At 40.5% G+C, this 18,622-nt stretch overlaps 1 protein-coding gene across 1 annotated transcript in view; it reads right to left on the reverse strand.

The window, feature by feature from the left end:
• The window catches only part of LOC126267721 (methyl farnesoate epoxidase-like), a 165,962-nt gene that overhangs the window by 85,943 nt on the left and 61,397 nt on the right, over positions 1-18,622 (reverse strand). Inside the window, exon 3 of the mRNA XM_049973023.1 lies at positions 5,998-6,216. Coding sequence (XP_049828980.1) covers positions 5,998-6,216 — 219 coding nt within the window. The remainder of the gene's footprint in view (positions 1-5,997; positions 6,217-18,622) is intronic.

Here is an 18,622-nt window from a genome sequence, read left to right on the forward strand (position 1 = left end):
GGTAGGCTGACACTGCGTGTGACTTCTTGGCTCAAAGGGTAAGTGTCAAACCGTAAATGCCTGGTCTGGGTTTCTACAGGAGGTAGTAGGTTATTAACCTCACAGTGCTGATACTTTTGTGTGACAAATGTGGCTGAAAGCGATCCAGCGGAGTGAGAGGAAATTCTGGACATTCAGCAAGGTTATAACTAAATTTTGCTACTTGAGCCAATGTAGACAGAAAGTTATTTAACATATGGGTAACCAATGTTACAGGAATGACGTCCACACTGTGAGCTACAGGATTTGCGATGTTAGTAGTTTCAATGTAATGACTTGCAATCAGACACTGTGATTGATGCAGTAACGTACGGTTGAAACACAAGCATCAGCGTGCATTACAGTTACAGACAGCCAAGTCAGCTCTGGACAAGGTGAGCACAGAGCTGTTTTATTAAAACAACAACTATAGTGCTGCTACTCTTAATGGATGTCAATCTATAAAAGAAATACGGATGGGTTCCCTTTCCACACCGGGCTTGAAGAAAATGACTCAGAAGTTCAAATTGGCAGGAAATTTGTGAACTGTTTGGCGAGCAAGATCACCAGATTCGAACTTGTGTGATTTCTGGCCGTGGGGTTACTTGAAGGACAGGGTTATCAATGTGACACTAAAACATGAAGAGACTGAACACGAGCATAGCGAAGGAGGTGGGGAATATCCCACTTGAGGTGTTTTATGCAGGAACAGAACAATATCTAGTCTCAGCCTGTCACGGACGCAAATGATCAGCCCATTGAGCAACGTTTGTAACCTAGAGCGTAAACATGGTAAACAACTAACAAATATTACCCTTTCATGTGGAAACTGAAATGTGTTTCCTTCAATGGTTTATTCGTTATTTCTCTTCTGTATGTCCTTACAAATCTTTCCACAAAGTTTTGTTGTCCTACAATCAAACGTTTTTCATGGGGGCCCTCTCAAGCAGCGAAAGTGTAATTATAACCATCCTATAAATACATGAGAGAGAGAGATTTAGGAACGTTTTTTTGAGTCCCTTCATTGCGTGTACCCTGTGATTTTTATTACTATTATATTATACAACAGGGAAGGGATGTCTGTCACATCTGTGGGGTATCCAGCATTATTTATTGTTATCATTGCACACTGGATTTTGAACAAGGGTAAACAGGATAGTGGCTCTAGCCTATTTGCTTGTGAGAGGGACATTTTTAAACAAAACGCCTCTAGCTACATAACAGTTACTCTGTTACATGCTGGGAATCATTTTTAAACAAAGAACACTTTTGCTAAAAACAATTCCACTGTGGAGGAGTTGGAGTCATTCTTTCAACATCCTTCCTACAAAAAAAGTTACACTGTAGAGGTGCAAGATCATTTTTAAACAAATTACAATCATAGCCTTCTGGTTATAGGTCTAACAATTACTGCAGTCCCCCATTTGGACAATTTTTTGCAGTATTTAACCATCACTGACTGTGTAAGGGATGCTAGGACAGTCATGTATTATGTGGCCAAGACCGCACAGCTCACTGGCCAGACCAGTACTCCAACCACACCATTTGAGGACAAGTAGCTGCTACCTGGTAATGAAAGTGAATATTTGCAGTCGGCACAGTATAGTTATGTTAATTATTGTACATAATACTTTTCCATTTGACATGCTAATGTGTAGTGATTTTCATGGTAATGGGGTGTACATGTGGACTGCGAGACGACTTGTAACAGTGCTGAATAATATGAATTACAAGTTCAAAAGCATAAGGTCCGATGATGACAGCATGTTGTGTTGATGCAGCTCTCCGGTCATCGAATAACATGCTTTTTTAGCTATCTTGGCTTGTGAATTTTCATTACTTACCATACACTGCAGTTCACCCCGGACTGACCCATGTCAGGAATGTTTAACCAACATAACGAAGCCTGATCCCAGCAACAGGAAGCTCGGGAAGCCATAATAAAAACCGCTTCACATTGAAAGACGGAAGACTTTGATTTAGTTTCCCGTCGACTACGAGGTCATTAGAAACAGAGGATAAGTTCGTTTGGAGGAAGAATGGGGAGGGAAATCAGCCATTTCCTATCAAAGCAACCATTCCCGATATCTGCACTCAGTGATTTAGAGAAACCGTGGAAACTCTAAAGCTGAATAACTGGACGAAGATCTGGGGTGCTGCTCTCTCTAATGTGAATCCAGAGTGATAATAATTGTGCCCAGAGTTATGCCGTAATTATCAGTGTATTGTTTTTTCTTTTTTTGGAGTAACATTATAAGTGAAAAAGAATGGTTTGCTGCGCGATCGCCAGTTATACTAAGCACAACAGACAAGTAAGTAACTTAGGAATTAAGCTGCACATAGTTCCCAAAAGCATATAGACGAAACGAAATTGGATAAATGCTTGTAAACGTGTAGGTTCGTTTTCAGTTACAGATACTCTGCCCAATACATTTTACTGATTCGGATTATGAAAGAGATTTGAAAAGCAACCACTTGAATATTCCTTCGAAACGCAAAATGTAGACTATTGCTGTTGGAGCTCTAAATCTACCATCCTCTGGTGGTAATTTAGGGCATAATAATGAGCGTAATAATGAGAGAAATATCCGGGCACAAAAACGAAGCTACTCGTATGATGTATATATGTATCTATATATAATGAAGAAATTTCTACTAGACAAAACATTAACCGTGAAAACAAACACTGCTGGGAATGGGACAATGTTTGTTCACACCAACAATTAGAAATTATTGGAACAGAAAAATAAGATACCACAGGGAAAAGAATTAGGTGTTATCGCAGGATATGTTGTTTATGGTTCATATGGCTCTCAGCATTATGGGACTTAGTATCTGAGGTCATCAGTCCCCTAGAACTTAGAACTACTAAAACCTAACCAACCTAAGGACATCATACTCATCCATGCCCGAGGCAGGATTCGAACCTGCGACCTAGCAGTCGCGCGGTTCCGGACTGAAGCGCCTAGAACCGCTCGGCCACCGTGGCCGGCTTTAAGTTGTTTATAAAGTTAAAGGAAACACCCTGAATTAGCACATATATAAGGTGAACTATCTGATCAGGTAAATGTTCCAAGAAAGAACTGGTTTCAGACAAATGGTTCAAATGGCTCTGAGCACTATGGGACTTTACTTCCGAGGTCAGCCGGCCGGGGTGGCAGAGCGGTTATAGGCGCTACAGTCTGGAACCGCGCGACCGCTACGGTCGCAGGTTCGAATCCTGCCTCGGGCATGGATGTGTGTGATGTCCTTAGGTTAGTTAGGTTTAAGTAGTTCTAAGTTCTAGGGAACTGATGACCTTAGAAGTTAAGTCCCATAGTGCTCAGACCCATTTGAATTTTCCTGAGGTCATCAGTCCCCTAGAACTTAGAACTACTTAAACCTAACTAACCTAAGGACATCACACATATCCATGCCCGAGGCAGGATTCGAACCTGCGACCGTAGCGGTCGCGCAGTTCCAGAGTGTAGCGCCTAGAACCGCTCGGCCACCCCGACCGGCGGTTTCAGACAATTTCCAGAGAATCTTTAAGTAAGTCAATAGCAAGATTTATCGAATTCACTTGCAGAATGCAAGAGAACTTCATGCAGTTTCATTAATCGTAACCCAAAAGTTTTTGAAGGTAAAAGGGCATCATAAATGAGAAGCATACAAGAGTGGAGGACTTTGTTGTATTTTGTTTCTTAGGGGCACGCAGTTTCAACGGAATGAAAGTTATCAACAAGAAACGAAACCGCAAAGATAGTAAGCGAATTGAGAGTGAACATAGACAAAAACTGAAAATAATGAAAAAGTCGTAACATAACTTTACAAAACCTACAGGTCAGTGCGGTCTCAGCCTTTTCGAGCCTCACTCTCCAGAGAAAAGTACTGTTTTCCGAGATGGTGAAAGAGGTTGACGTCCTTTGGAGGCTTTACACTAGCATTTCACTAACCATAGAAAAAATATTCTAATATAAAGTTTAATAATAATAGCACTAATAATGTTTCACTAAAGCATGGAAAGTCTCGCTTTCATTCATACCTTCCTGTGAGTTAAACATGTGTGCGGCAAGTGCCTATAAGCTTCAATGGAATCCAGAGTGGCAATAGCGTTTACTGTGGCGTCTAGTGTACATGACTATGCTACATCACTCGGTGTTTCGTGTCGGAAGATTTATGCTGAAGGACAAGTGCCAATCCCTGCACCCAGCGGCAGTCCTCTGCAGGTCTTCCAGCATTTCGCTACAGTTATACGAAGAAGGACTTCTCTGTGTACAACAGCATGATCTGCGAACTGCAATGGCTATGGCACACTCGATTCGGTAATGGCCCAAATTTATTTTTATGTCTCAAGATCTTGCTAAAAATTCTTGAGTCCAGTAACGATGCTGATACGGTAATCAGTAAGCTTCCTTTTCTCATAGACAGCACGTAGCAGTATCAAAAGAGCTCCTGAAAGTCAAGGATGACGTCATCAACCTAGGCAGCGGTATCCGCTGTCTCTTGGGGCTCGCAGATGAATAGAGCGAAATGTGTTTCACACGGTTGTTGTTTCCGAAATCCGTGTAAATTACTACAGAGAAGATTTTAGTTTAATTGTGTGGAAAGGAGAGGAAGTACCGGCACTTATGAGATGTTACCCAAAATTTCCGATAGTTTTAATATTGCGCCCAAACAATCAGTAGAACAATGATTCAAATGGCTCTGAGCACTATGGGACTCAACTGCTGTGGTAATTAGTACCCTCGAACTTAGAACTACTTAAACCAAACTAACCTAAGGACATCACATACATCCTTGTCCGAGGCAGGATTCGAACCTGCGACCGTAGCAGTCGCACGGTTCCGGACTGCGCGTCTAGAACCGCGAGACCATCGCGGCCGGCAGTAGAACAATGTTCTGCCACTAGGCTTCTCTAGTTATGTCTTTCAACTGCCATTCTTCAACGTGACGTCATTGTGAGTGCATTGCAGTGTACGTTGTTGCTGATTTATTTACAATGCGTCCTACTATGTCGGCGAATTTCGAAATGACTGACATGCAGGAACAAAGAAGCCTCTCAATTAAGTTTTGTTTTAAGCTTCGCATAACTGCAGCTGAAACCCTCCGCAGCTATAGGAGGCTTTCCTGTGGAAGCTTTAAGCCAATCAAGAACATCTGAGTGATGTAAGTGAATAAAGATGGCCGCGAGGCAACCCCCGGGTCAACTGTCATTATACCCGACTCCAGAAACGATCGCGAAAGTACCAGGTGGTTACAAGTAAAGTGCAGCTACTAACAGAGGTCCACTGCGACAGCGAAATTTGGTAGGTACGCTAATTCGTTAATGTGGAATAGATTTACTGTGGAAAAAATTGGTTACAATTTTGGCCACCAGGTGCAAACACGGCGCTGAAACAAAAGAGCAGTTTGAGATACCTTCCTTTCCACAACCCAAAAAGTCGCCCCAAGTTAGCTGTAACACCAAGTCGATGCTAATGCTTTCTTTTTAACCTTTTTTTTTCACGTCCGTGGAATTGTACGTAACGAATTTCCTCCATGTGGTCAGACAGTCACACAGATGTTTTGAGAAGATTGAGGGAAGAGGTTACATGCACACGTGCAATGGAAGAACAAAGACTGGTTGCTATTTCGCACACGCACCTCGCTCACTGTGACGGAATTCCTGGCAAAATACAACATGGCAGCCCGTTGCGTTTCTTCCTCTTCCCTAAAATGACAATGAAGTTGAAAGGGCAACTTTTTGATTATGCAGAACATATTCCAATGGGATAGCAACAGTTGAGTACAATTCATCCAGCAGACTTCCAGCACTGCTTCCAAACAGGGGAAAATACTAGGAAGTGTTATATACAAGCGAATGGAGACTACTTTGAATTGACAGTGGACATTAAGATGTCATGCATGTTTTCTAATTATTAGGGTGCGTTCTTGAAACTTTTAGGTAGCACCTCGTAGACACTACCTAGTAGTACATGAATGGACAGGTGTACTCACCAGCACAGAATTGGAGGATGACGTTGAGCACGGAGGGCGCCAGCAGCTTATTGAGCTGTGTCGGCCTTCCACGGCTATTTCTCAGTACGTCCAGCAGGGCACGCACCTCCTTTCCCACCTGAGCCTGCATGGCAGCCCCACTGAAGCCCAGTGAGCGCAGCTGACGCATCACGAAGGCGCGTTGCTCCTGCCACAGCTTGCCGTCCACCACTGATACACCTACGCAGCCGAAGCACATTGCCATCAGTAAAATTTTTGACGGCCAGTCAGCCCAGAAATTCGCTATCCAGGCAAAAGGTTAAACAAAGGAAATAAGATTAAGGAATAACGTCATGTGAGAACATTGGAGACGTAGTACAAGCTGGGAGAGGAGAGGGAAGTGGGGAGTATTTGGATGTCATCTGGCTTTACATTGATTGACAGAGTCGTTTAATGTCCACCTGAGGGATGTCACGTCAAATTTTGTCCAATTTACGCGTTGGATGGTCAAAATAACAAGCTTGTTGGAGGGCTCTGCCCATAATGCTCCAAACTTTCTCAATTGCGGGAAAGAACGGTTGCTCACAAACGCAAGGTTTGGGAAGAGGGAGACAAGTTGTAGAAACTCTCGTACGGGTGGTCATTATCTTGCTGAACTGTAAGTCCAGGATGGTTTACCATGAAGAGCAACAAAATGGAACATGGAATATCGTCGACGTACCGGTCTGCTGTAAGGGCGCCATGGATAACAACCAGCGTGGTCATGGTATGAAATGAAATGGCACCCCAGAGTATCATTCCTAGCTGTCATGGTATACGACAGTCAGTTTGGTATCCCACAGCTGTCCAGTGCGTCTTCAAGCACGTCTTCACTGGTCATCGGGGCTCAGTTCTAAGCAGGACTCATCACTGAAGACAATTCTACTCCAGTCAATGAGATTTCTGAGCAAACGTGCCCAACACCATTGCATAGAGGCTTGTTGGTCTACAGAGGTCAACGGTAGTCGGTTCAAGAGGCCCCATTAGTTCAGCCAGTTTACTGTAAACTCTCTATTAATTGCTATTGTGGTCACTGATGCACCACTTGCACGTGAAATTGATGATAATGATGAATCCAGGGCTCTGAGACCCTCTCTGGCGATTGCTCAGTCCTCAAGTTCTGTTTTAGCTGTACGTTGACCGCTTCCTTCTTGACTCTTCGACCAAGATTCACCCATTCCTGCCAACATCGTTAGATAGTGTTATCGCTCCTATTGAAACGTCGAGCAATTCGCCGATTGCTCTAAGCATCTTCTTTGAATTCAGCTACACGTTCTATCTCAAATGATGACATCTGAGTATATTATTCATGTGCTTGTGTACGAGACATAGTTACTGTCCAATTGAGTACATGGAATGAAATTCGCAATAACTTTATGTCCTGTTATCGATATTTCCCCTTTTCACTACCATTGTTAGCTGTGCAGTGAAATTGCGCTGCAAAGTCACATATTCATCCACTGGGCGGCACAGTTTACAGTTTTGTATTTTGGCCTATAAATATGAAAATCAGTTTGTGCTGCTCAGTTATATCAAAAGAAAATATATGAGGGAAACTGAACTTTCAGTGACTCATAGATGGTTGTCATATCCACACAAAGGAGAAATAACTTTCTAGCCCACTTTCTAAAACAGTTGCTACACATATGATCTTCGTTTTGAAATAAAAAGTAAATCTTGAAATTTGTCCTTTATAATTTGTCAACTTCCATATACTATATGCTCTTACTCTGAGCGAGATGGTGCAGTGTTTAGCGCATTGCACGTGCATTGTGGAGGACTACAGTTCAAATCCGTGTCTAGCCATCCAGATTTATGTTTTCCGTGATTTCCCTAAATAGCTGAAGGGAAATCATGGACCACTTCCTTTCAAAGGGCATGGCCAATTTTCTTTGAAAGGGCATAGCCATTTTCCTTCCACATCCTTTAAACATTCCAAGCTTGTGCTCCTTCTCTTATGACCTCGATGTCGACAGAACGTTAAACCCTAATATTCTTTACTTCTTCCTATGTTCTTGAATGTTAACTATGCACGAATAATCTCTGCTGTCACATCGACACCCAATGACTGATTTTCAGTGTGTTCACTCCCACATCTGTCATGGTAGTTTATCTTGTCTAAGAGCTTTGAGAGGAGGAAGGCATGGGCCAATGACAACTGTGGGCGCCGAGATCCTCCACACGGCTTGCACGTTTGAAGGAGCGCAAAGCCTTCTTTTTCATGTGTGTTCCATTTGAGCTCTTATGGAATTAAGGTGTGCATTTGCTTGTGTGTGATGGGGTGTGCTCTTGGGCGTGACTGTATTGAATCTTACTAAGAAAGTTGGAGAGCGAAACCTGAAACTTACAGTTCATATTCACGGCATGATACTGAGAACTGTATACAGTATTTCTCCTCACGTCTACTCTGGAATTCAAGGTAATGTTTTTCTTTTATTTATGATTCGGTGGGCCATATTAGAAAAGTAATACTCTATGGTTATGAAATCATAATTAATAACAGAGTAATATTCGAGGTTACGATTAACGTGCTGTATTTGTTCATAAATGAGTGTAGCAAGCCGGCATTTCGTTCACCAAAGCGTTTTTGCAAATTTTATAGATCATTACTATCCAGAAGAGTAAGGCTTTGTATGATAGCGACCCGTATATCACATAATTTATGTAAGGTTAATCATATTGTTCTATGTAAAAACAGTTGTATTCATTGTGAGTTAATATTCACAAGTCGAAAGACAAGGTCATATCTTGATTAATATTTTTTTCCTTCCGTCATGAAGGTGGTACTGAGTAACTATAGAACCCTGCACTAGTGCCTTACACAGAATTAATAAGAGATATGACCTTGTGGTCGCAGCCTAATTATTAGTTTGGTAATAACCACTTCTCATGTTGTGCAATTGGACAGTCAGCAAGAACTTCTATTACTTCATTAATACATTGTTCCCAGATTCCTGAATGTGTATGATATTTGTAAATGCAAAATGTTGAAGTGTTGCTGTCATTTCTTTGCTGTCTATACATACGGCAAGGTCTCATGTGTTGAGCTGATGGGACTCTTGCTTTAAAAAGTGTGTTTGGTAATAACCTCTATCAGAGTAAGCTAGTCACAGCTTTCTGCATCAGGAATGGAAAGCCATGATTCTGGAGAAGCATATTACACTAGACAAGAGGAATATTGTTCAACAAATAAAGGCAGTGCAACAGAATGCCAAGAAGATGCATTACCTGACTGGGTGCACTGACATAACGTTCTGCATGTGCTGGAATTGTATACCCTTTTTAAAATGTGTGGCCAGTCTTCCACCACATACGAATCAAAAACAACAAAATAACAGAAATGCTTTACCTTGGAGGACTCTCGTTGCAATTGCTGGAAGTATCCATCCTTCTATTATTATTATTATTATTATTATTATTATTATTATTATTATGTGTGTATAACGTTGTTCAAATGGTTCAAATGGCTCTGAGCACTATGGGACTTAACGTCTGAGGTCATCAGTCCCCTAGAACTTAGAACTACTTAAACCTAACTAACCTAAGGACAGCACACACATCCATGCCCGAGGCAGGATTCGAACCTGCGACCGTTATAAGGCTGTACTTAAGATTGTTTTCTGATTATTGTAGCTCTATTAGAGGTACAACAGGACAGGAAATGGAGGTGTTCCCCATGTCACAGCAGCAGCAACAGTCCACAACTCGTATAGATTCCGGAAGAGTATTGTACAACTGTCGCTATGTAAATAAATCTATCCTACAAAAATGGGTTTTGTGTTTTTATTTTCAACCCAGTCAATCAATAACACCGCCCACACACCTATAGTTTATAAAATACCACCAGCTGAACTGCCTAAGTAAAAAAAAAAACCTTGTTGATGAACATGTTTATATAGGGCATATTCATTGATAGATATGACTAATGATAGCATATCTTAGCAGCTGAAAGATTACTTGGTGTACGATATGCAGAGGTGGAACACCACTTTGTATACTCTCCTTATAGTCTTTGATCATAAGAGCCCACTGCACACCCATATTTGGGTGACACCTGCAACTATACAGTATGTGTACATTTTTCATCTGAGCCCCAAAAACTCCACAATCTGCAAGCCGTTCACTTCATCGTTCATCATTCCGATAACTTTCTTGTTCTAAGACGTTATGTTGTAAGGAATATTAGCCGTATGTCCAGACAGGTCGAATTATTCAGGATTGTACCTAATTACTTCATATGAATTACGGCCTTTAGCTTAGTTCATGAAAGGGTCTGCATCCTTATATAGTAACTAGGCACCAGCAAAGTTTCCAAACTCGTACTGGAATATGTAAATGTGGAGTTTGGAGAGCTCCAGAATACGTATACCCATATAGATACGCTTCGTGAACTCTGCTGAAACCTTAGCCATCTCCACAGCGAATAGTCAATCGTTGAAGGCTGTGGCCCGCTTAAAATTTGGCCTGGAAAAGTAATCTATGGAGCCACAGCGCCAGTCCTAAAAGTGAACTAAATGAATTTCGCGACTGAATTATTAACTAATTTATAAAAATCATCTCAAAATCACACATTACCACAACAGTCTGTTTGGTATTAATATCAACATACTCCTTCAACCAGGCATGCTGTTCAAAGGAGATAATGTAAGTTATTTTAACAAGATGCATCCCCATCCTTAGATACTGCTGGAGGTTCCTGTAGTGTAGAATGTGTTTCTCCTTATTCCATAGCATTGTCTTGGGGACAGAAGCATTTCGTGAAACTAGGCACTCCAGACACAATGTTAAGTCGCTGTGCACATCATGCAAATTTGTGAGATACTCCAGGTCTTCCTGCTGGACGTATCCGTTACCAGCGTCAGCAGCCACAGCTTCGATCTCATCTTTCAGTCTGACGATTTGATATTTGGAAGACCATCGGAGCTCTTAAAAAAAGTGTGTGACGTCCATACAGATTGTTCACATCCAAATGAAGTAAATAATTTAAATCGACATATGGTCTGTACTCATCAATTTAGTACTAGAGGGCAGCGTGGAGGGTAAAAATCGTAGAGGGAGGCCCGAGATGAGTACACTAAGCAGATTCAGAAGGATGAAGGCTGCAGTAGGTACTGAGAGATGAAGATGCTTGCACAGAATAGAGTAGCCTGGAGAGTTGCATCAAACCAGTCTCAGGACTGAAGACCACAACAACAACAACATGGTCTGTACTCATCCTAATTCATTCGTGGGTTGCTCGCCTTGGCATACCTCTGGATGCAATGGCGAAGTCCCTCGAGAATGCCCCATTTGAAAAAAAGCAACGTATCAAACTTAATCAACAGTTCGATGATGATCCCTGTTTCTTTTTTAACAGTACATCACACGAAAATCAGGGCGCAGTTTAATAGAAGGCAGGATACAGAGTGTATGCTCCCAGGGATAGACTCTGGAATTTCTCAAAAACGTCTGCGAACAAGCGTACATCTCTCTCCACGTACAATTTCGCATATTCCTCTAAATTATAAATGTTAAATTACTGCCAAACATTCAACGCATACCAGTCCTCTGGATCCATTATGACAGTTCCTGTGAGTTTGATAGTGAATGTGGGTATTCTGGGTAGTGGTTTTTCCGGAGTCTCTCCATCGAATCCAGGTATTTGTATCAGAAGACTTCCTTCTTCATCACAAGCTGAAACTTTGTGTCAACGGAATATGCAGCTCTGGTGACACGCATTTTCTCTCGTCTTACGGTTTCAGCCTGTTTCAGAAGAAGTGTGCGCATCTTTCGTAAAGAAACCAGGAAGCAGAGTGATATTCTAGACATGATTCATTTGGAGAATCAAAATGTATTTTTTTACATTGTCGTCCTTGACACTACTGTCTTCAACATAAAATTACGCAAGTGTTCAACAATAAATTGAGCATCATACCCGTTCAAATTACGGAAAAACGGGTGAGTGTGGTGGCAGTTGGTACTTGAAGCTGCATGCCTTGTAAGCTGCACTACAGAACTTTCCCATTAGATGACAGTGTGGTGTTTCTGTTTCAGCTGTTAAATTCAATGGCAGCCCATAAGTATAAAATTCAGCTGTCTGCTTGTATAAGGTGTCTTTCTCTCACGGTCATTGGAATGGTTTTGTCACAAAGAACATAAACACTCAACGAAAGTTTTTCGAGCTCGGAGAGCAACTATCTTGCAGGATTATCCTCACTGTACGATTCAAATGTGTTTGGACTGGAATCATTTGAGCATACAACTTGATACGAGGTTGCGCACGGTATGTGTCGTTCTTTGAAAGTGGTATGAAAGGTTTTGGAATCACATTCACAGCATGCTACAGGAACTACTAAACTCAAAGTCAGCGTACACAATAAAGGGACATTGTTCTTGAAAGTGGACATTCTTCAACTTTAAGACCTTTTATCTTCAATGCAAATTTCCACACTTTCCTCGCTCAAGCACTCAGACGTCTTTCTAAAAACTCATAGTAAAGTGAGGAATCTACAGCAAAATGCCCTGTGATGTTTCGAGAATTGGGAGAAAATGGGCGAGACGTGCGCTTCATCCACAGGTGTGGCGCTTCCCACCTTTGAAGAATAGCAGTAAATCAGCAACAGCTTTGGAAAGTAGAGGGGCTCAACTACTTTATGCTTCACATTTCCTGGTTTGCTCTTTCTCATTTACAACCAGACCATAAGCATGAACCGAATAATTAGGGCTCTCCCTCTCCAATTTTGTCAGGTCTGGGATTGTGGTGAGGATCGAGGTGTTATTGAAGTTATAATGCTTGCAGATGTTAGTTGTTTCATATGTACCTGTAGGTACTGCATAACTCAAGTAATTTCTGTCAGAAACCAGACTCGACTATGTAAAGAAATATTCCTCTCCCTTCTTGGTATTGTGCACATTCCGACATGCTTTTTATAGCGGCAATAACTTTCGGAAAAAAGATGATATTAAACCATGTAACTTAACATATATGCAGCAAAAATCACAGTCCGACGAAAACATTTCAGATTTGAATTTAAGTGTTGGTTGCGTTGGAGGAGCTTTGGGTCTAGGGTGGCATCTGAGAATTCCTCTGGCAAGGCTGTATGATCAGCAACATAAGGAGGATTACTCAGCAGGTTTCACCCTAATAGTAGAAAATATGCTGGCAGCTCATTTGTTCTCCAGTAAGTAAATCTGGAACTGGCAAGAGTTTAATACTTACGAAAGATATTCTTAAATACGTTTATAATATGTAATTATTAAAGAAAGAATTGCAAGGCAAATCCAAGCATGTCAAAATGATCACCACAATGTGATGCAAGTAATAAAATGTCAGCTACAATAATATCAATACAAAAGAGAAGTTAGAAATTTCACAAGTAAAATTTTGCGCTCTAGGTTCTGAACGCATTATAGGCAGTTCTGTGTGGGGGCTCTGAGATTAGAATCTGCAGCAATTCCGTACGTACTAATCTGTAGTAGTAGTAATTAAGCATATGGAAAGTGGACATGAAAGAATCGTAAGAAAGGAGAAGGAGGTAACGCAGAGGCGTGCTGTGCTCGAGACTTTGGCAGCTACCAGTTGGATTCAGTGAGTGGAGGAGACAATGGCAGTGGCTAATTGGGATTAAGTTAAAGATATCAGATCAGAAATGGGCAAAATTTTAGGTAATATTGGCCTTGTTACCAGTAGACTCGATAAGTACAACTTTGAAGGACCAGTGTTTCATGGACCGAAAACCCAAGCGAGGAGGTCGGAAAACCGATTTTCATCATAACTCAGATCGAGGAGTGGAAAGGCTAACCAGCGTGGAAACGGACAAATGATGGAATGAATTTGATTATGCGTGACAAAGTTACGGCTGAGGCTCAAATAGCGAAGGTGGTTATTGTTAAGAAAGCAGACGAATTTTGGAGCAGTCTGAAGTGGCGCAGCAGAAAAATTTACGTAAGTAGTTGCGTTAGAAGTCCGTATTGTCTGCTAAGAACCGCATACCAGAGTACTGTGTTTTGCAACAGTGGTCCATGCTTTAAATAGGTTTTTGTTATAGTTAAGGGAGAGGAGGGGGGGGGGGGGGGGGAATTGAAGGGCAATGGAGTGAGGCTGACTGGGGAGAGGAAAGAAAGCAGTGATAGAATGGTGGGGATGCCATGAGTTTAACAAGATGGTTATGCTAAAATAACAGACCATACAATTATGTAAAAATCCATATTAAAGTACTAATAGCGTCGAACAATGTGTATATAAAATGTAAAGGGCATAAAATAGTAAGGTTATATAAACTGGAGCAAGATGGATTGAGAGAAGGCAAAGAAGGCAGGGAGGGAGAAGGGGAGGGAGTGGGGAGAAGGATAGTGGCAGTGATGCTATGGGTTTAGCAAAAGAGGGTTTTACATTAAAATTTCGAGAGGTCAATTATGTAAAAAAAAACCTTGTCTAATATACCAGAATGAATGTGGAGAAATGTGAAAAGGGGGTAATAGTAGATAAAGAAAGTGGAAGTAAAGTAGTGAAATCTGATTATTTCCTTAAGATATTTAGCATGTGAAACTTTAAAAGTATAAAATCATAGGGTATTAACCTGAAAGTATAAAAAATAAAACTGTATAAAATTTTTTTTCGTAACATTGAAAGTATAGGCTTACAAAAAGAATATATAAATAGTAGAAGACAAAAAGATCGTAAAATTACGTAAGTGGAATTATGTAGAGGATCTTGGTGAGTGGGGCTGTTGATCACACCAACTCTGAAGTGAGATGGGCGACTTTAAAGACGCTTTCAAAGTCTGTAACAAATGCACTGTTAAAAGATTTTATGCCGACTTACTGTGTTCTCAGGCTGTTGCAGATGGTGCGTAAAGATCTTCGTTTCTTACAATATTGTCCGGAGGTACCTATTAAACTCACTTTGCAGTACTTCCAAATGCATATCAATAGTTCAAACAGCGTTCTTTGATGTTAGAAAATTCTCATCAAATAGTGTTTTATTATTCTGAACTGAAGTGAGATCTTTGAAGCGTATTTCAAACGTCCTGGCTGTCTGATCTACACAAACTTTTGGACAGTTTCCACACTTCAGTTCGTGTACACCTGCTGCCGTGATTTCAAGGCTTTTCTCTATTCACATAGTGCCAGAGTCTGAAGTGAGTAATTTCTTTAGTCTTAAAACTTACACACAAATTGATATTGCGAAATAGTCTATCAGTAATTTCTGACACCTGTCCTTTATAATACATGGGCATATGCAAGGTTATCCTGCCTTTCTGTTCATCTGTTAGTGAGATGACGAGGAACCACTTCCATCGGGGTATTTTTGTGGAAATTTCTGTGCAGCTCTTCTGACAAATGTTGCGTAAAATTTTTTCCACTTGCGTGTCATCGATTCTGGTGTGACAAAGAGATTTCACGCATTTCCATACCTTAGTGGAAAGCGATCCTGGCAAAACAATGATTTCATTCATTTTTTCGTGATCAAGTGTACACATGTGGAAAATGAGGACCAGCTCGAAAAAGCCTGTGATGTTGTAAGACGACATCCTTGCCAGTACTGCGGAGTTTGTTGTAAACAAACGTGCTTGAGACACAGCTGAACCACGCGAATTTGAGCCTGCTGGTCCAGAAGGCCAAGGAGGCTACTAGGAGGACAAACAATACGTTTTAAATACTCATCTGATGCCCATAACTGAGGAGGAGGAAATATGAAGTGAATAAATAAATACAAGCTTTTTAGAAAAAATAGTTTAGTTATTGATCAATCAATTCAATAGCAATTGGACATTTTTTTGAAGATTTCGTAAACTCGTCCACATTTCAGCTGGTTGAGGTCTGGATGTTGGGGTGTTTTGAAATTCTGAATAGATGCATTTTTATAATTGTCTTGGAATCAGGTCATCTTCTCATGACCTTTGACATAAACTATACTGAATCTTATGATAATTGGTACGGAACCATGGCACTATATGTTCACACACCGCTTCATCATCCCCCCAGCGTTTTGCATGTTAAAATCGTGCCAACCACACCTCTGTTTTCTAAGGTTTAGCACACAACACTGAACTAAACGGTCTGGGTGAGTGTTGATTGTGGAGTACCTTGTTAATACTTGTCTGGATCGGAGAATGTGATGAATGCAACATCTTCAATACAAATTGCTGTAGCTCATCATAAAACCCTCGTGCATTTGTGATGATGTTTGGAAACCTTAAACTTCTGTGTTCTGAGTGTGAATTCAAAACGTTCATCAGACTTGCAGTAAGATGAGTAAAACTTTGCTTACATCTCATACAATAAGCCATACACGTTTTTGTCCCAGTAAAACTGTAAGTTATAGCGTGGGAAAAAAACTGGGAGTTTCGGTAAAATCTATCACTGATTGTTTACTGTTATCAAATACGTTCTAATCCTTCCTCAGATGTCCCTTCCTGCCTGTCTGCAGTGCTAGAATAACGAAGTGAAGCGTTTCTAGTCGATGAGATGTCTTAGTCACCCACACTTGGCGATATTACTCTGGAAGGACTGGGTATTCAAACAGCTACAATGAACGGAAAGTTAATAGCAGCTGAACTCCAAAATTTGGTACACGTAAAACTTTCAAGTTTTCTAGGTCTGATGGAGATATATGAAGCACTTTCCACACAGATTTATCCAGCACAATTTCATGCTCTTCTCCTTATCGTAGAATATACGAGTTATTGCTAGTGGCGATTCGAACTAGAATCAGCTCCCGTTTAATGTTCTTAATGACGTGTTTACTATCAACAAAGAGGCCCATTAACATTTTTAGCTGGGAAACTCACTATAAAGAGGCCATCAGTCGATCCACCTACGAAGCGTCTAGCGTTTTGTAATGCATTCAGAGCTGATGGTGATGCAGAGACATAGGTTTGAGATCCGATGTGATTCCAGCATTTCTGTTGCTGACCATTTTAACGCCTTGAAGTACGTATCATATTTCTTGTAACAGAAAGTCAAATGCATTATAAGTAAGGTGTAATGTCAACGCTTCTGCTGCTGGAATGTTCTTAGGTGTAAATACAAATTCCAAATATAGTAATCTCTTGCTTCGAATTGTTAAAACAACTTGGTGTTGAATAATTCGTATCTCGTTACCATTATTAAACGTCGCTGACACAAAAGTTTTCTGGGAAAAATATTTCTGACTAGTAATACGCTCATCATATTCAGCTGGAGTTGTTATATCGAGTGACCTTACTGCGAGGTTTCAATCCTATCGATTTACGAAACTCTTAATTCTCACATGTTTTCACATTACGCTTTCGTTGCAAAATGGTATTCTGACGGTTACGTGTGTTGTATTTGTACTTTATACTCATGTTGCTGCTTCAGATGAAGAGGTATTATAATTTCTTCACTGCCAAAATCAATTAGATTTGCGTTCTGATCTATGATATTCAGCTTAAGATTGTCTAATGTATGAATAGGCCTACTGGGAAGTATATTGGATTGTTAAGAACAACCATAAATTTTACAACCTGGGCTCACCATAGGAATTAATCCGTATACAGTATGGATTATTCTGTCATTAAAGTATGAATTCATGATCATATTACACTAAACACAAATCGTACTTACTGGCAGTATATCTACTTGTTCATTCAACATGTAAATACTATCGGTATTTTTCTCCAGCACTTGATCCCTTTAGAAATCTAATTGCTATCTTACTGAACCTTCATGGCTAATTTCCACTGTCTCTTCCCTTGTTTTTATGTTTGTTTTAAACGTATTAATGTTTGCACATAACTTAAACCTTTAACAAATTGTTTTATACACATATTTAAATCGTAAATATCGTAGGAGATATTACAACTTCACCAACTCCTACATGCATGTTTATTGTTTGGCTCAGTGACATTAGCTAAGCTATTGTATATTTCCAACTCAAACAATGCAATCCTTTACTCCAGCTTGCTTACGTCTATTGAAGGAAAGTAGTTTGATTTCGATGCAGACGAACTTTCTTCTAAAGTTAGGGTGTACAACACCTATATAAACCTCAATTAATGCAGTGGAGTGCATGCTGCTTGTTTTTATGCAATCGTCATGAGAAACATTAGACACAGATATTCATAGAGATATGAGCTGAAGCCTTGGTAGCGCCGAAAATTGTAGAACACAAGGTTCGTGTCAGTAAGCAATGACAAGATTCTTCTGGTAGTCTTAAACCACTGAATGGATCAAAGCAGTAGATGGTATTCTGTGTGCAATCCAGTGAGTCTCATATCCTCCTGCAGCATCTCAATTGACAATCATGTATTCTTTGGATTTTCCCTTAGTCTTTGGCAACGTATCCCACACAAACAAATCGCGAAATCTTGGGATTTTGAATTTTCTGATCAGTTGAAGTAGGTCTATGTTTGGATGTTTGTAAGTGGTCCGTTTGGCAATATCTCTATGAGTTTCTTTTTTGATGCTTTTGAACAGCGTAAGCCCTTTCCTGTTCAGTTTTAAATATGGTAATTGACCAATAGTCATGGCTTCCAAAGTCATATTATGTCTTTTAAGCCTCCTGCAGTAGCCGTTTCTCCTCCTAATGTACCAGTGGCCAGCAACCTAGCAAATGCAGAAATCAGAAACAGAATTATTCCACCAAATGTCTTAGATAATTTCA

This window comes from Schistocerca gregaria, chromosome 4, assembly GCF_023897955.1.
Source record: "Schistocerca gregaria isolate iqSchGreg1 chromosome 4, iqSchGreg1.2, whole genome shotgun sequence".
NCBI classification, from domain to species: Eukaryota; Metazoa; Arthropoda; class Insecta; order Orthoptera; family Acrididae; genus Schistocerca; species Schistocerca gregaria.